General features: G+C 40.4%; 1 protein-coding gene across 1 annotated transcript in view; it reads left to right on the top strand.

The window, feature by feature from the left end:
• The window catches only part of LOC126355729 (dipeptidase 1-like), a 1,497,236-nt gene that overhangs the window by 476,575 nt on the left and 995,363 nt on the right, over window positions 1–25,298 (top strand). The window contains exon 3 of the mRNA XM_050006099.1: window positions 21,012–21,074. Within this exon, the coding sequence (XP_049862056.1) occupies window positions 21,012–21,074 (63 nt within the window). The remainder of the gene's footprint in view (window positions 1–21,011; window positions 21,075–25,298) is intronic.

Here is a 25,298-nt window from a genome sequence, read left to right as displayed (position 1 = left end):
AATGAACAAAGTAAGAGCATACGGACTATCAGACCAATTGTGAGATTAGATTGAAGAGTTCCTAGTTAACAGAACTCAGCATGTCATTCTCAATGGAGAGAAGTCTTCCGAAGTAAGAGTGATTTCAGGTGTGCCGCAGGGGATTTTCATAGGACCGTTGCTATTCACAATATACATAAATGACCTGGTGAATGACATCGGAAGTTCACTGAGGCTTTTTGCAGATGATGCTGTAGTATATCGACAGGTTGTAACAAAGGAAAATTGTACTGAAATGCAGGAGGATCTGCAGCGAATTGACGCATGGTGCAGGGAATGGCAATTGACTCTCAATGTAGACAAGTGTAATGTGCTGCGAATACATAGAAATATAGATCCCTTATCATTTAGCTACAAAATAGCAGGTCAGCAACTGGAAGCTGTTAATTCCATAAATTATCTGGGAGTGCGCATTATGAGTGATTTAAAATGGAATGATCATATAAAGTTGATCGTCGGTAAAGCAGAGGCCAGACTGAGATTCATTGGATGAATTCTAAGGAAATGCAATCCGAAAACAAAGGAAGTATGTTACAGTACGCTTGTTGGCCCACTCCTAGAATACTGCTCAACAGTGTGGGATCCGTACCAGATAGGGTTGATAGAAGAGATAGAGAAGATCCAACGGAGAGCAGCGCGCTTCGTTACAGAATCATTTAGTAATCGCGAAAGCGTTATGGAGATGATGGATAAACTCCAGTGGAAGACTCTGCAGGAGAGACGCTCAGTTGCTCGGTATGGGCTTTTGTTAAAGTTTCGAGAACATACCTTCACCGAAGAGTCAAGCAGTATATTGCTCCCCCTTACGTATATCTCGCGAAGAGACCATGAGGATAAAATCAGAGATATTAGAGCCCACACAGAAGCATACCGACAATCCTTCTTTCCACGAACAATACGAGACTGGAATAGAAGGTAGAACCGATAGAGGTACTCAGGGTACCCTCCGCCACACCCGTCAGGTGGCTTGCGGAGTATGGATGTAGATGTAGATAGATGATTAAAATAAATATAACTTGTAATTGGCATCTACAAAACAATAAACCTTTATATAATATTAGTTTATTTGTTCCAGAGCCTACATTTCGTTGGAATAACATTCATTGCTCCTCCCTTCTTTCGAAGACTCTTGGTTACTAAATGACACAATTTGCATTACAGATCCAATCATAAAAAACTTAGTGGTTTTTATTTTCGATCGGTGGTTTTCCTTATGTTCGCTGTAATTTTCTCTGGGGTACTGTTGGCGATTGGTTCTTCTGATACGAAGAGACACTGAGTTTTCCTACGATACCTAAATATTTTCCACTTCTTAGTAGCGTAACTAATGTACAAAAGGTAGGTTATTGTCATCTATGTGAAAAATTCTGTGTTTTCCATCACTTTTGTGCCTTTTCTCTACCTCTGTCTCAAATATTCGTTCAAATGGCTCTGAGCACTATGGGACTTAACATCTAAGTTCATCAGTCACCTAGAACTTAGAACCACCTAAACCCAACTAACCTGGCATCACACACATCCGTGCCGGAGGCAGGATTCGAGGTTGCGACCGTAGCAGTTGCGCGGTCCCGGACTGAAGCGCCTAGAACCGCTCGGCCAACACGGCCGGCTCTTAAATATTGTTGGCGTACATTGCAGTAGGTACTGAGAGATGAAGAAGCTTGCACAGGGTAAAGTACCATGGAGAGCTACATCACACCAGTCTCTGGAATGAAGACACATAACAACAATACATGATTTTGTAGTCAAGATTATCCCGTAGCGTTAATACACCTCAAACGCGTTTGTAAACATCAAACTTTAGTCAACTTCACGTAACGAAGAGTTCAGCATTTCATTACAATCACTACCACGTGAATTTTACTTTATTCTGGTTTAGGATGCATCTTGCGTCTGTTTTCAACGTTTTCAGACAGTCTTAGAGTCTCTCACTGAAGTTTTCTTTATTTATGTGACACTTAATAACCTCCCCGCAACAAAATGTGCGACGGAAGTGCAAAGATATGGCGACATACCAAGTAGACGATCTTTGAGTAGGACGGATGCTACATAAGAAAACTAGTTTATGTCAGAGATGATAAATAATGTTTAATATTACCAATTGGCGTAATTGAAGCCTGTTAAATACTTTGATTTCGGGTTAGTCAACTGGTCAGTCAGCAGCAGCCGACCCAGACACGTGCAGCAACATGGAAGTAATCGACTTTGTTACATTTTACGAGTTCCTAACCAGGAGTGGATTGTATGGTTTCATATACGTGCTTTGGTAGTTTAGTTTCTTGAGTTTCTGCATGTTAATGTAATATTTAAGAGACACAGTTCCCACGTCTTCGTTTGTTTCAGAAAGTAAACCAATTTTATGACATATTACAAGTTCCTAATCAGTATCGAATGATTTAGTCTCACCTGTGCACTTTGGTAGTTCAGTTTTTGAACATCTGCGTGTTAATCTAATTATTGCACACAGTTGTTGCATTTTCCTCCGTGCCCACAGTCGAGATCTGTAGCGCATGTCGATTGATCTTGTTTACCTGTGTAGTGTAGTTTACCACGGTATTTACTGTGGATAGGGACTACGATGGCTGTGTGCTGATGCGAGTCGAGCTGGTGACACTTTGCTCTCAGCTCCAGGCTGTGATGGCTTCGGTTACACAGCTTGGAACTGCACTGAATGGGCATCACTCCTCTTGTGGGTCGGCTGTGCAGATCCAACGGACGTCCAGCATTTCGCAGTCCTCCAATCTGCCTGCACCGGTGACCAGCCCAGTTACTGCTCGTACTGAGGTTGGCCAATCACCCGTGGTCGAGTGGGAGGTCGCCTCAGGGATTGGCAGGTTGCAAAAGACTTCCCAGGGGGCCACACGTAAGGCCTCCCCATTTAGTCTGACTAACTGGTTCCAAGTGCTCTCTGTGGCCGACGCTGTCACTCAGCCAGATGCAGTCGCTTGTCCTGTTTCAGAGGGAACCTTTCAGCCTGCAAGATCCGGGCAACCACAGAGGGTTTGATTATTGGTAGGTGTGGGGGGGTCCTTAGGGACATAGCTGTCAGGGAGGGGAAGAAGGCCAAAGTGCACTCTGTGTGCATGCCAGGTGGAGTCATTCCAGGTGTAGAAAGGGTCCTTCCGGTTGGTGTAAAGAGCACAGGGTGCAGCCAAATGCAGGTGGTGGCTCACTTCGGTGAGAACAGAAGAACAGATTCTCTCTGGTTTCTAACAGAAGTGGTAAAGGCTGCCAGTCTTGTGCGAGATGAAAGCAGAGCTCATCATTTGCGGCATAATCTACAGGACCGATCACAGACCTCTGGCTCAGAGCCGAGTGGAGGATCTGAATCAGAGGCTCAGACGGTCCTGCGATTGTGTACTCTGCAGATTCCTCGACATGCGGCATAGGGCGGTTGGGTTTAGCATTCCCCTGAATAGTTCAGAGGACCACTGCGGCTACACGGACAGCAGGGGCTATTTGGTGTGGACTGGGCGGAGTTTTGGGATAGAGGGTTTCGGGGAAATAGAAATATGGCTTCAGTCTCAAAGGGTGCAGATTACGCATAGGAAGAATATAAATACCGGAATAATCGGTATAACAAGTTGTAAATTGTCATAGCTTTCTTGGGAAAGTACCAGAGCTGCAAGCGCTAATGGAAAGCACTGATGCTCAAGTCGCTATCGGCACTGAAAGCTGGCTAAAGCCGGAGGTAAGTTTACCCAAAATTTCTGCGAAGAACCTAACGGGGTTCCGAAAGGATGGGCTAAATACAGTTGGCGGTGGCGTGTTTGTTGCTGTTAGTAGTTTATGTTCTACCGAAATTGAAGTAGATAGTTCCTGTGAGTTGGTACGGGCAGGGGTCATTTTTCACAGCAGGGTAAAACTATAACTGGATCCTTCTACCGACCTCTCGAATCAGGTCATACAAATTCTGAAAGGTGCAAGGAAAACTGGAGTTTGATTTCCAACACGTAGCCGACTCATACAATTAAAAAGCTGGTACGATATGTTGGCGAAAATACATGTATAATTCCGGAGGTACGCATAAAGAGGATCCAAACTACGCCAAACGCATTCTCTGAATATTATTTCGAGCAGTTAGTTCATGAGCACACGCGAATAGTAAAATATTGTGAAAACACACTTGATCTTCAGCAACGAATAATCCTGAGCTAATGTCAAGTATCAAAACGAATACAGGGGTTAGTGAACACAGGGGTATCGTAGCGCGATTCAGTATTGTTATCTCCAAATGCTCCAAAAATAAACGAAAAATGTAACTATTCAAAAAGGCAGATAACAGTTAACTTGACGTCTCGCTGAGAGACAATGTCCTCTCCTTTCAAAACAATCATGTAACCGTACACCAGATGTGGGCAGAATTCAAAGAAGTGGTGTCTACAACAATTAAGACATTTTACCAAATAAATTAACAAACAACGGAGGTGAAACCCCTGGTACACAAAACGAGTCAGTACACTGTTGCAGGAACAACGAAAAAAAACTAGCCGTATGTAAACGATAGCAAAATCTTCAAAATTGACGATCTTTTATAGAAGTTCGAAATTAAGCGCGGACCTCAATGCGAGATGCGTGTAATAGTTTCTATAACGAAACTTTATCTCCAAACTTGACCGAAAATATAAGGAGATTCTGGTCGTGTGTAACATATGTAATGCATAAAATATGTAATGCATTCTCTGCGCGATAGCAATGAAAATACTGTCGACGATACTGCTACGAAAGCAGAATTTCTAAACGCAGCCTTCGGAAATTACTTTACCAAAGAAAACGAGATAGTATTCCAGAATTCGAATCAAAAATAGCTGACAACATGGGTAACGGAGTAGTGAAGCAACCTAAATCACAAAATAAAAGCAAATATTCTGGACCACACTGTATACCAGTTAGCATCCTTTCAGAGTATTCTGATGACACAGCTGTATACTTCACAATAGCTGTATACTTCACAACAGCTGTATACTTCACAACGATATACAACGGATCGCCCGACGGTCATACCGCGCCCAAAGACTGGAAAGTTCCACAGGCCAGACGAACATTCAGAAAAGATAGTAGAAATAATGTACTAACTTGCAGGCCCATATCATCAAGGTCGATATGCAGCAGGGTTTTGGAACACACATTTTGTTCAAACATATGAATTACCTCGAAGACAACGGTTTATTGACACACAGCCAAAACTGATTTAGGAAACATCATTCTTTTGAAACACAACTAGCTCTTATCACGCACGAAGTGTTGAGTGCTATTGACAAGGGATTTCAAATTGGTTATGCATTTCTAGATTATCAAAAGACGTTTGGCAATGTATCACACGAGCGGCTTTTAGTGAAATTGCGTGCTTATGGAATAACGTCTCAGTTATGTGACTGGATTCGTGATTTCCTGTCAGAGAGGTCACAGTTCGTAGTAATTGAGGGAGAGCCATCGAAGCAGTGATTTCTCACGGTCACCAAGGTAGTGTTATAGGACCTCAGTTCTTCCCTATCTACATAAATGATTTAGGAGGCAATCTGAGCAGCCGTCTAAGGTTGTTTGCAGATGATGCTGTCGTTTTTCGTCTGGTAAACTCACCAGAAGATAAAAACAAATTGTAAAACGATTTAGAAAAGATATTCGAATGTTGTCAAAACTGGCAATTCACCCCAAAGAATGAAATGTGTGAGGTCATCCACATAGTACTACAAGGAATCCGTTAAACTTCGGTTACACCATAAAACAGTCAAATCTTAAGGCCGCAAATTCAAGTAAATTCCTATGAATCACAATTACGAAGCACTTCAATTGGAAAGAAGCCATAGAAAATATTTTGGAGAGACAAACGAAAGACTGCCATTTATTGGCAGAATACTTAGAAAATGTAACAGATCTACTAAAGAAAGTGCCTACACTACGCTTGTCCTTCCTCTTACAGAGTACTGCTTTGCGGTGTGGGACTCTTACCAGAGAGGATTAATGGAGCACATCTAGAAAGTTCAAAGAAAAGCAGAACGTATTGTATTATCCTCATATAGGGGAGGGGGGGTGTCACGGATGTGAAGCAGGATTTAGGACGGATACTATTAAAAAAAGGCGTTTGTCGTTGCGGCGTAATCTTCTCATGAAGTTTCAATTATCAGGTTTCTCCTCCGAATACGAAAATATTTTGTTGACCTACATAGGAAGAAATGATCATCATAATAAAATAAGGGAAATCACAGCTTCCATGGAATGATATAGCTCTTCGATTTTACCGCGCTCTGCTCGAGAGAGGAATAATAGAGAATTATTGTCAAAGTGGTTCGATGAATACTCTGGGAGACAGAGTATCGGTGTAGTTGCAGACGTAGATGTAAGTGAATAAAAAGCTTCAGTTACAAAATTATTACATTTCCCCACTTTCATCTGCATTAGTTTTCAGTTAGCATTCTACTCTCATCTCTCTCTTCATCCAAACATGGTATGATTCGACAGGTACAAAGCATTTACACTTAAGCAATAACATCCGCACAACATATTGTTTCATAACACTGTATAGCTGTCGATCAGTCAACAATACTTTTCAATACATATAGATGTTTCATTGTCAAAGGATTCATAGCATTTCAGAAGCGGTAGGGAGCTGGTTGTTGAGTGGTAAGGTGCAGAGCAAATTAAATCTTACTCCCACAAGTAACAGTTTATCAGTTGAACCCCAAGGCAAGTTTGTTTCTTCCAGATGACTGAATTCCAACCAGCGTCTCAGGATCAAGACACACACCCTCAGCTTGGCTGTCGACTTCACACGATGTTCAGGCTCCAGGGTTGTCAATACACCCGTGGAAACAGCGAACTGTTAATTATACGCAGTTTCGCTGAAATGTCCGTCAGCGTACACTGAAGCGCCAAACAAACTGTTATCGGCATATTCAAATACAGATATATGGAAACAAACAGAATACGGCCCTATTTAACACAAGTGTCTGGCGCGTTTGTTAGATCGGTTACGGCTGCTACAATGGCACGTTATCACGATTTAAGTGAGTTTGAACGTGGTCTTACTACCGGCGCAGGAGCGATGGGACACGACAACCTCGAGGTAACAATGAAGTGGGGATTTTCCCGTCCGATCATTACACGAGTGTACCGTCAGTATCAGGAATCTTGCAAAACATCAAATCTCCGACATTGCTGATGCCGCAAAATGATCCTGAAAAACGGGGCCAACGACCACCAAGAGAATCGTTCGACGTAACAGAAGTGCAACCCTCCACAAATTAATGCAGATTTCAATGCTAGGCCATCAAAAAGTGTCGACGTGCGAATGCAACATCATTGATTTGGGCTTTCGGAGCCGGAGGCACACTCGTGTACCCTTGATGATTGCGCGACACAAAGCATTACGCCTTGCCCCGCCGACATTGTACTGCTGATGACTAGAAACATGCTGCCTCGTCGGACGAGTCTGGTCTAAAATTGTACCGAGCGGATGGACGTGTACGGGTACGGAGACCACCTCATGAATCCATGGACCTTGCATGTCATCAGGGGAGTGTTCAATCCGGTGGAGGCCCTATAATTGTGTGGGGCATGTGCAGTTGAAGTTATATGGGACCCCTGATACGCCTAGATGCGACTCTGACAGGCGACACGTACGTAAGCATCCTGTCTGATCCCCTGCAGCCGTAGTGCATTGCACGGACTTGGGCAATTCCCGCAGGACAACGCGACACCCCACACGGTCAGAATTGCTACAGAGTGCCTTCAGGAAGACACTTCCGATTTCAGACACCTCCGATGGCCACCAAACTCCCCAGATAATGAACATCACTGAGCACATGGAGAGTGCCATTTAGAACAGATCTCCACCCCGTCGTTCTCATGAATTTATGGACAAGCCTGCAGAATGCATGGTGGCAGTTCTCTTCAGCACTAGCTCAGACAGTAGTCGCGTTCATGCCACGCCGTGTTGTAGCACTTCTGAGTACTGGTGGGGTCCCTAAACGATATTAGACAGGTGTACCAGTTTCTTTGGCTGTGGTCGTCACCTCACTGTCCCCTGGCTGGAAGATGTCCTTCAGTTACCTAGCAACTGAACAGAGACGTCCGCTACTATTGATATAAGAGGGTGGCCCATGGAATGAGAATGGCAGGGATGGGAGAAACGGACTGGTTAAAACCGATACCTGTATTTTAGTTCCGTATCCGGTATTTTCCGGTATTTGTTTGGTCTCAGTTACAAGAGGTATATCGGGCTGCCATACCAGTGGTGCTAATACGTTTCGTTTTAATTGAAACTTTTGTTAAAACGAGTTTGGTAGAACGTTCTGCTCGTCTGAAACATTGGTTTCGTCTTTGAGTGGTATTGTTTCCCATCAAAGGAGCCAATTTACAAATCAAGACGTTACAGAACAAATATTTATGAACAGATAAAAAAAATATCCATCATAGGATAAATTTGTTATTGAAATTTTAACTATTATCATGTAATTGTTCCTTGTAAGTGTTACATTTAGGCTACTTTTTAAACTGTTCATCTGAATTTCTATTTTCTATTAAATATCATCTTTGGTTTGGCAAAAAAAAATCAATAGTATTCGACTGTCCACACATAAGCAAAGATACATTATCGGCTGAAAGCAGGTTTTACCTTCTAAATAGTTAAAGAAAATGAATACTACAGATTTTACACAAAACCTATTTTTTGTCTGCTATTTCTATGAAATAATACAAGAGAAAGGAAGTCATGGCAACAGAAATAAATCATTTCATTCATAGTTCGTAATATAAATTGAATGTAGCTCACCTGCTGCGTGTGTCTACATAGTATTCCTTTATCTGCTGGTAGCTCCCCCCCCCCTCTCCCCCCATGAACCAGACACCTTGCCGTTGGTGGGCAGGCTTGCGTACCTCAGCGATACAGATAGCCGTACCGTAGGTGCAACCACAACGGAGGGGTATCTGTTGAGAGGCCAGACAAACGTGTGGTTCCTGAAGAGGGGCAGCAGCCTTTTCAGTAGTTGCAGGGGGAATAGTCTGGATGATTGACTGATCTGGCCTTGCAACATTAATCAAAACGGCCTTGCTGTGCTGGTACTGCGAACGGCTGAAAGCAAGGGGGAACTACAGCCGTAATTTTTCCAGAGGGCATGCAGCTTTACTGTATGATTAAATTATGATGGCGTCCTCTTGGGTAAAATATTCCGGAGGTAAAATAGTCGCCCATTCGGATATCCGGGCGGGGACTACTCAAGTGGATGCTGTTATCAGGAGAACGAAAACTGGCGTTCTACGGATCGGAGCGTCGAATGTCAGATCCGTCAATCGGGCAGGTAGGTTAGAAAATTTAAAAAGGGAAATGGATAGGTTAAAGTTAGATATAGTGGGAATTAGTGAAGTTCGGTGCCAGGAGGAACAAGACTTCTGGTCAGGTGGATACAGCGTTATAAACACAAAATCAAATAGGGGTAATGCAGGAGTAGGTTTAATAATGAATACGAAAATAGGAATGCGGGTAAGCTACTACAAACAGTATAGTGAACGGATTATTGTGGCCAAGATAGATACGAAGCCCACAACTAGTACAGTAGTACAAGTTTATATGCCAACTAGCTCTGCTGATGACGAAGAAATTGAAGAAATGTATGATGAAATAAAAGAAATTATTCAGGTAGTGAAGGGAGACGAAAATTTAATAGTCATGTGTGACTGGAATTCGAGTGTAGGAAAAGGGAGAGAAGGAAACATAGTAGGTGAATATGGATTGGGGCTAAGAAATGAAAGAGGAAGCCGCCTGGTAGAATTTGGCACAGAGCACAACTTAATCATAGCTAGCACTTGGTTTCAGAATCATGATAGGATGTTGTATACATGGAAGAACTCTGGAGATACTAAAAGGTATCAGATAGATTATATATTGGTAAGACAGAGATTTAGGAACCAGGTTTTAAATTGTAAGACATATCCAGGGGCAGATGTGGACTCTGACCACAATATATTGGTTATGAACTGTAGATTAAAACTGAAGAAACTGCAAAAAGGTGGGAATTTAAGGAGATGGGACCTGGATAAACTGAAAGAACCAGACGTTGTACAGAGTTTCAGGGAGAGCATAAGGGAACAATTGACAGAAATGGGGGAAAGAAATACAGTAGAACAAGAATGGGTAGCTTTAAGGAATGAAGTAGTGAAGGCAGCAGAGTATCAAGTAGTTAAAAAGACGAGGGCTAGGGAAATCATTGCGTAACTGAAGAAATATTGAATTTAATTGATGAAAGGAGAAAATATAAAAATGCAGTAAATGAAGCAGGCAAAAAGGAATACAATCGTCTCAAAAATGAGATCGACAGGAAGTGCAAAATGGCTAAGCAGGGAGGACAAATGTAAGGATGTAGAGGCTTATCTCACTAGGGGTAAGATAGATACTGCCTACAGGAAAATTAAAGAGACTTTTGGAGGAAAGGGAACCACTTGTATAAATATCAAGAGCTCAGATGGAAACCCAGTTCTAAGCAAAGAAAGGGAAGTAGAAAGGTGGAAGGAGTATATAGAGGGTCTATACAAGGGCGATGTACTTCAGGACAATATCATGGAAATGGAAGAGGATGTAGATGAAGATGAAATGGGAGATACGATATTGCGTGAAGAGTTTGACAGAGGACTGAAAGACCTGAATCGAAACAAGGCCCGGGGAATAGACAACGTTCCATTAGAACTACTGACGGCCTTGAGAGATTCAGTCCTGACAAAACTGTACCATCTGGTGAGCGAGATGTATCAAACAGGCGAAATACCCTCAGACTTCTAGAAGAATATAATAATTCCAATCCCAAAGAAAGCAGGTATTGACAGACGTGAAAATTACCGAACAATCAATTTAATAAGCCACAGCTGCAAAATACTAACTCGAATTCTTTACAGACGAATGGAAAAACTAGTAGAAGCCGACCTCGGGGAAGATCAGTTTGGATTCCGTAGAGATACTGGAACACGTGAGGCAATACTGACCTTACGACTTATCTTAGAAGAAAGATTAAGGAAAGGCAAACCTACGTTTCTAGCATTTGTAGACTTAGAGAAAGATTTTGACAATGTTGACTGTAATTCTCTCTTTCAAATTCTAAAGGTGGCAGGGGTAAAATAATGGGAGCGTAAGGCTTTTTACAATTTGTACAGAAACCGGAATGCAGTTATAAGAGTCGAGGGACATGAAAGGGAAGCAGTGGTTGGGAAAGGAGTGAGACAGGGTTGCAGCCTCTCCCCAATGTTATTCAATCTGTATATTGAGCAAACAGTAAAGGAAACAAAAGAAAAATTCGGAGTAGGTATTAGAATCCATGGATAAGAAATAAAAACTTTGAGGTTCGCTGATGACATTGTAATTCTGTCAGAGACAGCAAAGGACTTGGAAGAGCAGTTGAACGATACGGACAGTGACTTGAAAGGAGGATATAAGCAACGAAAGCAAACGAGAATAATGGAATGTAGTCGAATTAAATCGGGTGATGCTGATGGAATTAGATTAGGAAATGAGATATTTAAAGCACTAAAGGAGTTTTGCTATTTGGGGAGGAAAATAACTGATGATGGTCGAAGTAGAGAGGATATAAAATGAAGACTGGCAATGGCAAGGAAAGCGTTTCTGAAAAAGAGAAATTTGTTAACATCGAGTATAGATTTCAGTGTCAGGAAGTCATTTCCGAATGTATTTGTATGGAGTGTAGCCATGTATGGAATTGAAACATGGACGATAAATAGTTTGGACAAGAAGAGAATAGAAGCTTTCAAAATGTGGTGCTACAGAAGAATGGTGAAGATTAGATGGGTAGATCACATAATTAATGAGGAAGTATTGAATAGGTTTGGGGAGAAGAGAAGTTTGTGGCACAACTTGACCAGAAGAAGGGATCGGTTGGTAGGACATGTTCTGAGGCATCAAGGTGAAACGTCCCCTTTGAACAATAATACACGAATGTGCTTAAACTGACACACAATATTTTTAGCGCAACGCAATCTGACTTTCAAAAATCCCTACGCAAGAATGGCCCTGACTAACATTAACGTATATGTTTCAAAAATTACTTACCTCACAAAAATCTTCGTTACTCGAACTACTGCAATACAGCGAGCGCCACTACCGCCAGCTAACTAAAAGATTCAAACTACGGAAGTCACTAACTATTGAGGCACAGTTAGCAAATGAAAGATTTTAATAGAGAACCAACAATGTATTTACCTTAATAGTCATAATATATATATATATCACTTCATGACACCAATTCTCGCAAATCTCCAAACTCCGCCATCTCTCTCCCCACGTCCACCACTGCTGGCGGCTCACCTCCAACTGCGCAACGCTACTCGCTGTTAGCATCCAGCTGCCGCTGCCCAACACTACAATGGCAGACAACAATGCAAACCAGCCACAGACTGCACACGGCACAGCCAGTGATTTTTATACAGAGTGCTACGTGGCGTTACCAATAAAAAAACCTAAACAGCCTGTATACATAGCCCCATGCTCCCCACAAAAAAATTTACAAATTGTTTTGGGCAGTGGCCAATACAGATTTGAAAAATTTTTTCATTATTACAATGACAAAGAAATGAAATGCACACACTTATCGATACAATGTTGGTCAAAAGCTAAAATTTTCTCACAGTCCATAAAGACAGTCCTGATAATTCATCAAAGTAAAATTGCAGTGTTTTTCTCAAAGTCTGAGTAGTAAAAGAAAATGCCCACAGAAGTAGTGGATTTCCATGCAGTCTTGAAGAAGTAGTGTTGTCCTTTCAAGGAAAGAAAGTGCTGACTCTCGAATGCAGACAGGTAATGGGCCACAGCAGAGTGAGTCGACGTTGAAGACTTTCGGTAGGTAGGTCGTCAAGTCAGATCCCCTGTAGTCCTAGTAGAGATTACTATTGGTGGGCCACCAGAGGTGCAGACCCACTGCAGTCCTTGTAGAAATAATGGTATTGGTGGGTCATCGAAGGTGCAGACCCACTGTAGTCTTTGTAGAGATGGTCAGCAGCCATCTGTTTGACTGTGAAGGCGCACAATCACCACTGAAGAGTCTTGCAGATAATATAGCAAGTCCATAACCACCACTTGTGCACTCACAAAAATTGTTTTTGAAATGTCCTTAGAACCAGCAATGCTGTTATCCAGTCCCTTACTGAATTATTAACACACGTACAAACACTATCAGTCCCTACTTCTCACATACTTTCCATATACTATGACCAACAGAAATGTGTGCAGTGAAATGTAACTTACAAATTTCTTAATTTGATGAACAGGTGTCAATCACAATTTTATTACATGAGAATACAATAACAAAGGTACAAAATACGTCTTTAAAGAACATAACAATACAGATAATATTTGTAGTAGTACAGGCTTTACAAAAGAATCGAAATAGCAAATACATCAGTGTTACGAAAATTACGGCGTAAGTAAATACATAAAAGATCAGAATAACTTTTGAAACATCAACTTCACACATGAGCATTAGAATAAAACAGAATAAATAATGTGTAAACATCTTTACAAAGTAAATAACATGTTAATAATGCATATTATATTTGAGGATAACAGTATTCCTCATCATATTGATGTAGCTTAGTATTAGAAAAATTCTGCAACATAAGTCTTATCAGATAAACATATAAAGACCAGTAGAACATAAATACACAAGGGTACACAAACACATAGAGGGATAACAGAAGGAAAGTACAGGGTTTGTTTTCAGTGTAACATTTGGTACTGCAGTCCAACCCAAAACTTCATTCTGTAGATCTTTCGTCATATCTCAACATATGTTTCCACCAAAAATATCCTATCCAAGCATGCTTTCTGTATTTTGTTCACATCCTCTTTCAAAAATAGTTTTTCTCCACTGTACACTATTTTTTTGGCGAAATCATTTCTTATAGCCTCTCAATGCATTTCTTCCAATTCATCACAACTCGTTCTCTTTTATAGCCTACCCCATCTAAAGCTAACTTAAAGCTACTGAGATCAGATGCTAAACTAAGGGACGAGGCAATGCAGCAGCACAAAACAATTAATACAAACAACAATGAAAAATGGAAGTTGTCAAAGCAAGCAGCAATATTAAAACTAATATAAGGCAAAGTGAAGCAAACAAGAAAAATAAATCCGTAGTCAAACTGGCTTAACAGAGTAATACAAAGTGAAATTCAGTAGCACTATGCCTGGCACACAGGAGAAGCAAATGCAACAGCTTATAACTAAACATGACAAAGCTCAAGCAGAAAAGATATTACAGTAAAGACAACAATGCAGAAAAAGGAGATGTCGAGTCACATCTTAATGTCTATATAATTAAAGTGGTGCACCACAACTTATTCTACCATAAAAATTACCAAGTACATGAAAAGAAAATTATGTATGCAGTTCCTGTGAAGGGAAGTCTTTATGTGCTCCTTCGTTTTTTTTTAAGTACATCATAAAGTTATTATTTACTGGATCTGTAGGCATAAAATATCTATATTAGTACATCCATTAAACTGGAATGTCAATAGCGAGGATAATGGCCTCTTTTTTTTTCTCTCCACCTGTGCCTCTGACAGGTACACACTAATGGCTCTCTTTTGTCAGGTGGTTGTCGCGCAGCTTGGTGCCCACGACGCATTACGTGCAGATGGTCACTTAACTGTCTTATCGAAATATTTACGACACCAGTTTCCGCTACAGTGGCAGTCTCATATAAAAAAAATTCACAGGTCAAGAATTTGCGTTACAAATCTGTAGAAACAAAATCCTTTAAATATAATAGTGTCCAAAAAATTTTCGTAATTGTAATATATTCACACATGTACATACATTTCATAACTCTTGAAGTACAGTTCTTGGTTTCCAACAACCTTTTTCACAAACCAGAGTCCCTAACCACTACTCATTATTCCTTACCTTATTCGTCGACACTTCTTCAATATATCATCATAATGGATGCATAGCATAATCAAATAACTCATATAGCATCAGCTTATGGATCATAAACCTACACATAGTCATCGTAATAACAACATTATAACACCTGAGTCAAATTCTCAAAATCGTCGTAGCTTCCTCCACTAATTTCAAAACCTAAAAAATTCTCTGCTCATGTCAATAGTGTCATGTACCTCAAACGTACTTTAAAAATCATGATCCCATACCAAATACTTCATTCAAAGCTCTCATAATATCACAATGGTTCCGAAAAAATATGAACTGTTCACAAAGTACAGACAAAATACAATTTCATAAGTGTGAAGTTACCCAACGGTGCAATTACGTAAACATCTGTCACTGATGTAGTAAAATAAATGTTTGTCTCTCCCAGTTAAATAACCAGATAGCTGTGCAATTTATGTGTTAGAGAAATATGGTACCGATGTGTAAAGTTGTATAAGCAAATACCATATTAGCTAGGGCTCCTTGTGCTTGCCAAACACATGGTACACAAAGTAGGTGTGTACCCCCCTGAGGATTAATGTAATTATAGCCTCAGGTGTTGCAGATTACAGCAATGGAATGAAATGTATCACGGAAAACCTTTGTATCATTGTACTTAAAATATCTTTAAAAATGTTTTAAGTACAAAATTAATTACTCAACTACACGTACTGTAGCGCTAAACTGTGCGTCTTGTTGTAAGATAATCTCTGTGGAAGTGTCGTAGTTATCGTCCTCCGAAAGCTAAGTTCTGCAGAAGTCAATGTACTCACCTCATGATAAACAAAAGTGAAATGCTTTGCGTATAGATATCGTAGTTACTACGCTTATTGCCGTGATGAAGTAAGTACTCTACTGTAACGTACTGTTGTGCTACAGAAAAGGCTGTCTCATTGTAGCTATACCACAAAGTTACTACTAAAACATGTTTTTCTTTCCAGAAGAATTCAGAAAAACTGTGCAGATATAAAACAGAAACACGGCAAAAGCAACATTGTAAATTGTCACTCATTAGTAGCGTCGTGATAAAATCGTGTAGCTGTCACATAAACTAACCACTGTGTCATCTGGTATCTCACAGAAAGTACTTTAAATCCAGAATGTCTTTTCAACTAAACCAAAACGTTGCATTAAAATCTCATTAACAGTATATGTTCTAAGTATGTAAGCCTTATAGTCGTTACGTAATCGTAAATAACAAGCAAGAATGTACAAATAACAACACTGTGTCGTCTGTTACACTATAACAATGCATTCGTAATTTCTGTTTAAAAATGTTCCCTAGGTTCTAGACTGGATAGTTAACTTCAAAACATTGTTACATGTTAACAGTTTCTCAGTGTAACAAAGCATACCAAAATGTGAAGTGAAATGTTTTATGGCAAAGGCAAAGTTAAAAAGCCGATTATATTTCAATAAATGGTTTTACATGTGGAATGTGGTGTAAACCTTTACTCTTCCTAGTACGCAGAGTTTTAACTTCAACGTAATTATCATGTGGTATACTTCGGTAAAGAATACTGGGATTTTTCTCAAGGTTAGCGTCTAATTTATTTTTCTGTGAGCCTGCGGTGCCAGTCATTGTCTGTTTGTTTGTTGGCGCGCGTCGTTATTGAGATTAGGAGACCTAACTTCTACAAATTCACCTTGCCGAGAGGGCCCTGCTCTGTTTGAATCCCGCCAGTTCTGCTGCAATTCAGGTCTGTCGTTACGATCATATCGTCTGTCGTCATGTCGGTAGATTCCATAGTTTCTTTCTTGTCGTTCACGTGGTGGAGAATTTCTCCCTGAATCGTAACTGCGCTCTGGACCGTTGCGTCTTACGTTATTCTGTCTCCCTTGATAATAATTATTTTGGCTTCCATATTGTCTGTTTTTCTGATTGTCTCTGTGATAGTCATTACTACGGAAATGCGATCTGTCTCTGTAACTATTATTACTCCGCCAGTGGTTGTCATATGGGTGGTGTCTGTTTTGGTCACGTTTTGCGTTGTAAGAATAGACTTGTCGTGTCCAGTTATTGTTTCTGTCGTCACGGAATTGTGACGGATGTGAACTGTAGTGATTGTTTTCCTGTTTTCGCATCCCGCGACTGTCTGTGTCAATTTCTAATTCTTGTAAGAGTCCCTGAAAAGCTTCAATGTCGTCTTTGCAACGCCCTGCCAAAATAATATTCCTTAAATGTTCAGGCAATTTCATTATGCAAATGCGGATGAGTTCTGAAGGGCTATATGGGTTTGAAAGATATTGGTTCTTGTGCAACATGTCTTCAAAATATTTGACAAGACTGGAAAATTCAGATTGTTCAAAGTGTTTCATCATCATTATGCTATGTTTTACATGGTCTTGTGTAGCTTGAGACCAATATGCTGAGAGGAAGGCATGATAAAATTCTCCTTCACTGTGACAATCGTGAATGACCGATCGCATTCTTACAGCTGGTTCATTCTCCAAGTAGCCACACATAAATTCTAATCTGTGTTCTAATCACCAGTTGGGAGGAAAACAATGAGAGAATTGATGAAGCCACACTTGTGGATGAATGTCGTTGCCAGAATTCTTAAATGTTTTGAATTTACGTGTAGGAATGAACAGCTTATAGTCAAAATCATCATGTCGGCGAGTCGCATGTCGGTCATTGTTACGTCGTTTCGGCGGTTCCATCTCAAAATTCAGTGTACCTTGCCAATTTCTTTCATAATTTCCGAAGTGTCCTGTGTTATTGTTTTGTGGCTTTTCCGTATTTCTATGTCCCTCTTCCCGCGTTGGAGCGCGAGTGTCCTCTGAAATACGTAATTGTTGTATTACCTATGTCAGCTGATCTTGTACTTCCCGGATTTCTCTTTGGTGTTGCGTACTAATTTGATTCAGACTTTGTTTGAATTTCCTAATTTGTTCGCACTCTTCTGTGTCATTAAAGACTACCGGTTTTGTGTCATTCATATTATCATCTACCTTCGTAGATAAATTAGTGAACTGATCCGAAAGTTCGCCTACTTTCTCCGATAGTGAACACATTTCCTCAGTGTGTTTTTCTGAACCAAGTTTCAGAGTGTCCATTTGTGTTGAAATCGAATCTACTGTGTCCTTTAAGTTTTCCTGAGTTCTTGCAAGTTGCGTAACCGAATCGGTGGATGCAACTGAGTCCATTTTAGCTTGCAAGGTGTCGTGATTTTCACGAACAACTGTTTGCAATTCTTTTATGGCTGCTTCGTGATTCTGTAATGCGTTTTCATGCCGCGAAAAAATAGGTTGAAAATGCTCACAAATTTGTGTTTTTACGTCATTACAGATTTTTTGACACTTCGATTCAATGTTATGTAACTCAGTAGTTAAATCTTCACGTGTTTCTTCAAGTGTGGTGTCTAACTTCCGAAGATTTTGTTCCATTGTGTCTAACTTTTGAAGCTTTTGCTGTGTTTGTCTCTGATTTTGTTCCATTGTGTCTAACTTTTGAAGATTATGTTCCATTGTGTCCAACTGTTGCTGTGTTTGTCTCTGATTTTGTTCCATTGTTTCTAACTTTTGAAGCTTTTGCTGTGTTTGTCTCTGATTTTGTTCCATTGTGTCTAACTTTTGAAGATTTTGTCACATTTCTTGCATTAATTGTAATAACACTGCACTGGTGTCTGAAACATTTTCCTTAGTGCTATTTGGCAACGTATTTGAACCGGCAATATTCGCAGTTTGAAAAACAGAAAATGTGTCTTGACTTATTTGAGAAACCGGCGAGGAATCTACAGTATTTGCAAGAATGTGTCCTGTCATTTCGGACTCCTGAGGCGAGCGGTTGCCAACCGATCGATCGATCGATAATGCTTCCCTGTTTACTAATTGTTTCACTGTCTACACCATTGTTTGCAGCCCGCTCCATTTCCCTATGTACAATTACCAAATTACTACTTTGAACATTAGTTAATTCATTACATGGTGGCGCTAACACACTGCTTTCGTCTTCACTGTCATTTCTCAGATTACTTAGGAGCCTAGTATTACGTTTTTCACACGCCATTATAGTCACAATATTTCACACGACAACACAGAAAAGCACAATTTGAAGAGCAAAAATAAGAAAACACATTAACATAGCACTGAAAATAATAACTAGTTAATTGCAAGCGCAGCTGCGAAATACTTGTTGCAAATCTACATGCATACCACAACTGTTTTACTGTACAACAATGAAAATCTGCAACTACAAAGGAAATTGTCTCTATGATTACGCGCTAGCAATAAACAAAGGCTACACTAACTACACAAACTACAAGAAAAAAATCAGAAGATTCCAGTGAGGTATCCTCGGCTAAGGGTCGACATATGAAATGTCCCGTTTGAAAAAGACTGTGCTTAAACTGACACACAATATTTTTTTAGCGCAACGCAATCTGACTTTCAAAAATCCCTACAAAAGAATAGCCCTGGCTAACATTAACCTATATGTTTCACATATCACTTACCTCACAAAAATCTTCGTTACTCTAGCTACTGCAATACAGCGAGCGCCACTACTGCCAGCTAAATAAAAGATTCAAACTACGGAAGGCACTAACTACTGATAGGCGTAGTTAGCAAATGAAAGATTTTAATAGAGAACAAACAATGTATTTACCTTAATAGTGATAATATATATATATATATATATATATATATATATATATATATATATATAGTTCATGACATCCGGTCTTACAAATTATAAAACTCCGCCATCTCTCTCCCCACGTCCACCACTGCTGGCGGCTCACCTCCAACTGCGCAACGCTACGTGCTGTTAGCATCCAGCTGCCGCTGCCCAACACTACAATGGCAGACAACAATGCAAACCAGCCACAGACTGCACACGGAACAGTTAGTGATTTTTATACAGAGCGCTACGTGGCGGCGGCGTTACCAATAAAAGAACCTAAACAGCCTACTTACAAAGGGATCACCAATTTAGTATTGGAGGGCAGTGTGGAGGGTAAAAATTGTAGAGGGAGACCAAGAGATGAATACACTAAGCAGATTCAAAAGTATGTAGGTAGCAGTAGGTACTGGGAGATGAAGAAGCTTGCACAGGATAGAGTAGCATGGAGAGCTGCATCAAACCAGTCTCAGGACTGAAGACCACAACAACAACAAGGTGGTAGCTGTTGGAAATGTACGCTGCGTTCGCATCGACCATTTCTTTATAATTATGCTACACAGATGTAGGTGATATTTTAATTTTATCTAATGGTGCAGCCTTTTGCAAGACTGTTTTATGCATCTCCGCTGCAAGATGTGAGTTTAGTGAGTGACTACATGTTTTCGTGCTTGTAATACGTTGGTAATATTCATGTATACTTAAACCTATAAGCGTTTGTTTTTCTTCTTTCTCAGTTATGTTCATAAGTTTTTTTCTAATGAAGGTGTCTTCCTGTTCAGGTGTATTTTTGCTTCTGATGAAGGTATATTTAGATATACCGAAACAGTGGTAAAGGATTTCAATAAATCTTTATCCTGGAACAGTTTGGCTGTTATCATTTACCGTGAAGATATTTGATTGTTTGTATCTTGAAACATGTAATGCAAAAATTTGATAGAGTCTTAGAATCGTTCAATCTTTTTCTATGTTATTGTTGAAAATAGTAACAATTTAAGAACTGAAAATAGGTTAATTCGGAAACCAGGTTTTTGAGCGATTTTGTCAGATTAAAATGGAGCTGAAAAAAAAACGATGTAACCGAAAACAATTTGTTTCAGCAATCTCTAATGCACAGTCAGTATCAATGATTTCAGTAGCCATATGCAGCGTATACGAGTCTTAGGTGAAAAGACTGGTGTTTGTATGAATGTGGAACACCATGAATCCAATGTCACCTTGATCTGCAGAATAGTATTGTCTACATGGCATTATAAGGTACAACTGGATAATTTGGAGTACTTTCCAGTTCTAAAATTCTTTTATTTTTATGAAGTTTTTTTCACTCGTAATAGTTACAGTTTGATAAAGAGTCTGCTCTTTGATTTTTACAGCGAAAGAAATGGGCTGCCAAACATTAACATTCCTATATTTCTCTTGCAGACAATATACGTGAAGGACATCCCAGAACTGCAGCCACAGACGGAAACCTCGAGAAAGTGCACGGTATGTTATGATGTATTCAACTATTAAAGCCTTATGAAGTAGCTAAAACTCACGAATATAATAAAAAGCTATAGTGCATTTTACGCAAAGCCATAACTACGAGATAGCTTTCTGCAAGATGGGTGATCCGTTTTTTGAACGCTAACCCAAACATCAGGGGAAAAGAATGTGTTAGGGACATGTTTTAAAGAGAGCGACAGGATCACGTATCACATTTGTACCGAAGACGGGAGCAGGTGCTCCACCTACGTCTGGGAATGAAACATGAGTTAAAGAAGCTCTGGACTGAACTACGTTGGCTCAGATTAAACAATCCTTTGGGACGAGTCTGTCAAATTAAAGAAAAATTGAAATCTGTTTCTTCATTAATAATTTGGTTTGGCTGCGTAAATGTTTACAATGAAGTTTCAGAACTGTCTATAATAGTATTTGTGTTAAATTAAATGACAGTGTTATGAATGATTAAGCTGTCTTCTATGCAATTAATCCTGTGCTTAGTGTATCCTTTCTGTTGTAGTTACTCATGATTAACAAGTATGTTTTGCTCGAAAGCATGTGCATGTTGTCTTAAGAATTTCTACCACTATAACTTACATAGAGCACACAGCACCTTCTAAAACAGTTTCTTTCGTGGGTTTACGAAGTTAATTATGCTGGAATATTTCTTGGAACTGATGTCCCAACTCAGCCCTGTTTTCTGGTTATCTAGATCTTTGTAGATAATACGTTCATTACACTTCGGTTCCCATTCTTAGAGTCTATAATGGTGCTTATATCCTTTTGAAAATAAAGTTTTTTGTGTGCAGTATGTGATATACATCTCCATATGGACCACATTTGTGTTGACTGATACCCGTTGTACAGTGTTTATAGCACACTGTATGAGCTACCTCTCCTTTTACTAGAGATGGTTTTCCACAGTGCACTGTATGGAACGGTAGTGAGGGCTTGGGGTCTAACAAACATATCCAGGTTGCTTTTATGTAACATCAACTACGCCGACTACACTGATAAGTTAAAATTAAAAGACATGGAGCTACAACTGTGAAATGTCAACAGAAATTTGACTCAATCTGCAGATAAGTCCACAGGAGAGGAAATGTAATTATGTTCATGGTGAACGAATATTTTGTGTGAAGATTGCTTTCTTTGGTGGATTTATTTATTGTAGTAAATTGTGAAGTAAATAACCACTGAACAATAAGAACGGCGATGAATAGTTGCAACAGAGTTCACCACTCTTTTGGCTACAAAACCCGACGTTCCAACATAATCTCCTTTCAATGCGACGGCCTTCTGCTACATACCAGTCTACTGCTCCCTGTCGGAGCCAACGTCTTTCTGCATCAATACCTTCCCCATCATCCATGTTCTGCATCCCAAGACGTGCATCCTTCCATTGGGCCAAACAGACACAGAAGTGGCAAGGTGCGGGATCAGGGCTGTACGATGGATGAGGAAAAACACTGCACTGAAGTTTTGTGAGCTCCTCTTGAGTGCGTAGACTTGTGTGAGGTCCTTCATTCTCATGGAGAAAAGAAGTTCGTTAGCATTTTTGTGGCGACGAAGACGCTGAAATCGTTTCTGCAATTTCCTGAGGGTAGGACAATACATTTCAATGCTGATCTTTGCACCACAAGGAAAGACATCAAACAGAGAGGTGGTTAGGCGATACACCATGAATTTCCGTTTTTACCCGGTTCGAAATGATGAACCCATGTTTATCCGTCTGTGATAATGTTAACCAAAAAATTTCCACGACCATAATCGTAAAGCACGAACAGTTCCGCACAGATGGTCCCTAGTAGCTCTACATGGACTTCTATTACATGGCGAGAAACCCGGCGGCCACATTACTTTCTTGTACCCCTACTGATGGACGGGTGTGTCTGCACTACCAACAGAAAGTCCACCTGAGCACCGAAGTGTTTTGGTTGCGATCCGTGGATCGCATTAAATGAGAGCGTCCGCGCGTCCCAATATTACAGGTGCCACAAGTGTGTTCAGATGGCCGGCACCCGGGAGATCGTTCAGATTCGCGCTACTTTGTTATAATGCCTGACTCAACGCCCAACGACTCACCGTGATTTTGTTCACTACCAGGTCTCCGTAGACGTTCTGCAAGTGCCTGCGAATATCTGCCACAATCTGGTTTTCGAGAAAAAGAAAGTCAATGACAGCTCTGTGCTTGGAACACACCTTTTAGACGCAGTTTGAAGGCTATGTATTGCCCTGCCACTTATGGGAACTTAATGAAACTGCAGGAGCTGCGATGGGAATAGTCCACGATGTCCCACAACAGATTCCGCAATTTTTCAAGCGAAATTGACCGAGAAAAAAAGGTTTGCATTACTCGTGAACGCCCCCCCCCCCTTATTTATGCAGCTCTCTGCTGTTCTACACCTACATATGCAATATATTGCCGAAGCTGCTGTTCAGTGCATAGCAAGTGGAACCAGGGAAAATGACTGTCTAAATGCCCAGGTGTGTGCCTTTATCTCATTAGATTCTTATAGTCCCTATGTAAGGTGTCAGGCAAATCCAACACCTTCCATGAAAACCCTGACATAATAATCAAATCTACTAGTATGTCACATAGCTCCGAATAAATCGTGACAGTAAATTAACCAAAGTAATACAAGTAACGAGTGAGCAAATGGAATGCCACAGACTAGCACAAGAATGCCTAAATGCCTGTCGTACCTTCCCACCGTGAGGCAGACGCAGTTCCGAGGGGAGAAACGAGGACAGAAGACGAGAGCAGAACCGTGTTAAGCTAGAAGGCCCTACGATAACGGACGGAGTGGACACCCACGTCGGTAGCATACCGCTAAGTCTACCACCCGCACGTTTTAGCGTGAGGCTTTTTCGCGTCTCAGGTACGTCAAGGACCAACCCCCAGCCCATGTTAAAAGCTAGAGCCCTCCAGAAAAACAGTATAGATCTTACGATAACACAAAAAGGGCCACTACCACCCGCAAGTTTTAGCGTGAGACTTTTTCGCGTTTCAGGTACGTCAAGGACCACCCCCCAGCCCATGTTAAAAGATAGAGCCCTCCAGAAGAACAGTATAGATCTTACGATAACGCTAAAAGGACCACACCAGCTGCAGGTTTTAGCATGAGACTTTTTAGCGTCTCTGTTACGTTGCAAACTTTAAAAACATTGCCCCACCACGAAAAGTATAACGTTTCTCATTGGATAGACAGAATTTTTGTAGGTGGAGCTTAAGGTTAACATTGATACCCTGATTGGTCAGATGAAAACACAGCCAGATAGTTTTTTTAAACTAACTTCGGTAAATTGTAGTAACGAGAAGTTAGGAGAGAGTTAGTTCCGAGACGGCGAGCTGGATGGCTGCTGCGCCGGCCGCTGTCGCCCTGACGCTGCCTCAACACCGACAAGCTAATGAACGCACGCGATGCCGCATTTTTGAGTGCATAAGGCTTCACTCAGAACTGCAGAAGTCTCATCTGTTACACCCCCTTTTTGCGTAATACTAGTGTCGATCGTTAATTAAAACTCATGGTGTTCACATTTGCCACTTGAAGAAAAGATCTGAAACGCGATGATTTTTCTTTTATATAGTTATTGAGAAGCCACATCAGCCACTGTAATTTACGACAAGTTAAATAAGCAATTAAAGATAATTGAGGGTCACTGTAGACCATTTTGATAGTTTTCTCTTTTGTGAAACTTAATTTAAACCTAGATTATAGATGTGATATGGCATAGGTCATCTTTCGATCTATTGTAGAACTTGGAAAACCACTCAGGGAATATTGGTTCAGATTTTCGTTGAATGCAGTTGGTTTTTACCATCCTGTATTGAAACAGTTCCTTTTATCAATATTCCAATTTATGAACGATGTTTTGTGAGTAGAATAAAATTATCAATGGTAAACTTAACTGCTTTTTCTTCGTTATTTTACCAGCTAACTAAAAATAGGAAAGCCTTGAACCCTTTCCAATATATTTAGTTAGTATTAAGATTCTTTTACAGGGAGTGCAGTGGAGCTGAAGCTGAGTTCATTTAGTATTTGGTTATATCATCGCTAGTCTCACTGAACTCTTCTGAATTCTACATGTCATGTGTGGTCTGGCGTCTCCTTACCAACAACAGGTCCCAGGTTCAAACTAGTTAATTCCCTAAAAAACACGCTCAGAGCGTTTTTTCGCGAAAGTGGTAGGGAGACACGATGTAGTACAAACAGACATCACCAT

This window comes from Schistocerca gregaria, chromosome 3 (genome assembly GCF_023897955.1).
Source record: "Schistocerca gregaria isolate iqSchGreg1 chromosome 3, iqSchGreg1.2, whole genome shotgun sequence".
Lineage (NCBI taxonomy): Eukaryota > Metazoa > Arthropoda > Insecta > Orthoptera > Acrididae > Schistocerca > Schistocerca gregaria.
Note: the sequence above shows the minus strand (reverse complement) of the source record. Positions and strands in the feature narration are given on the sequence as shown.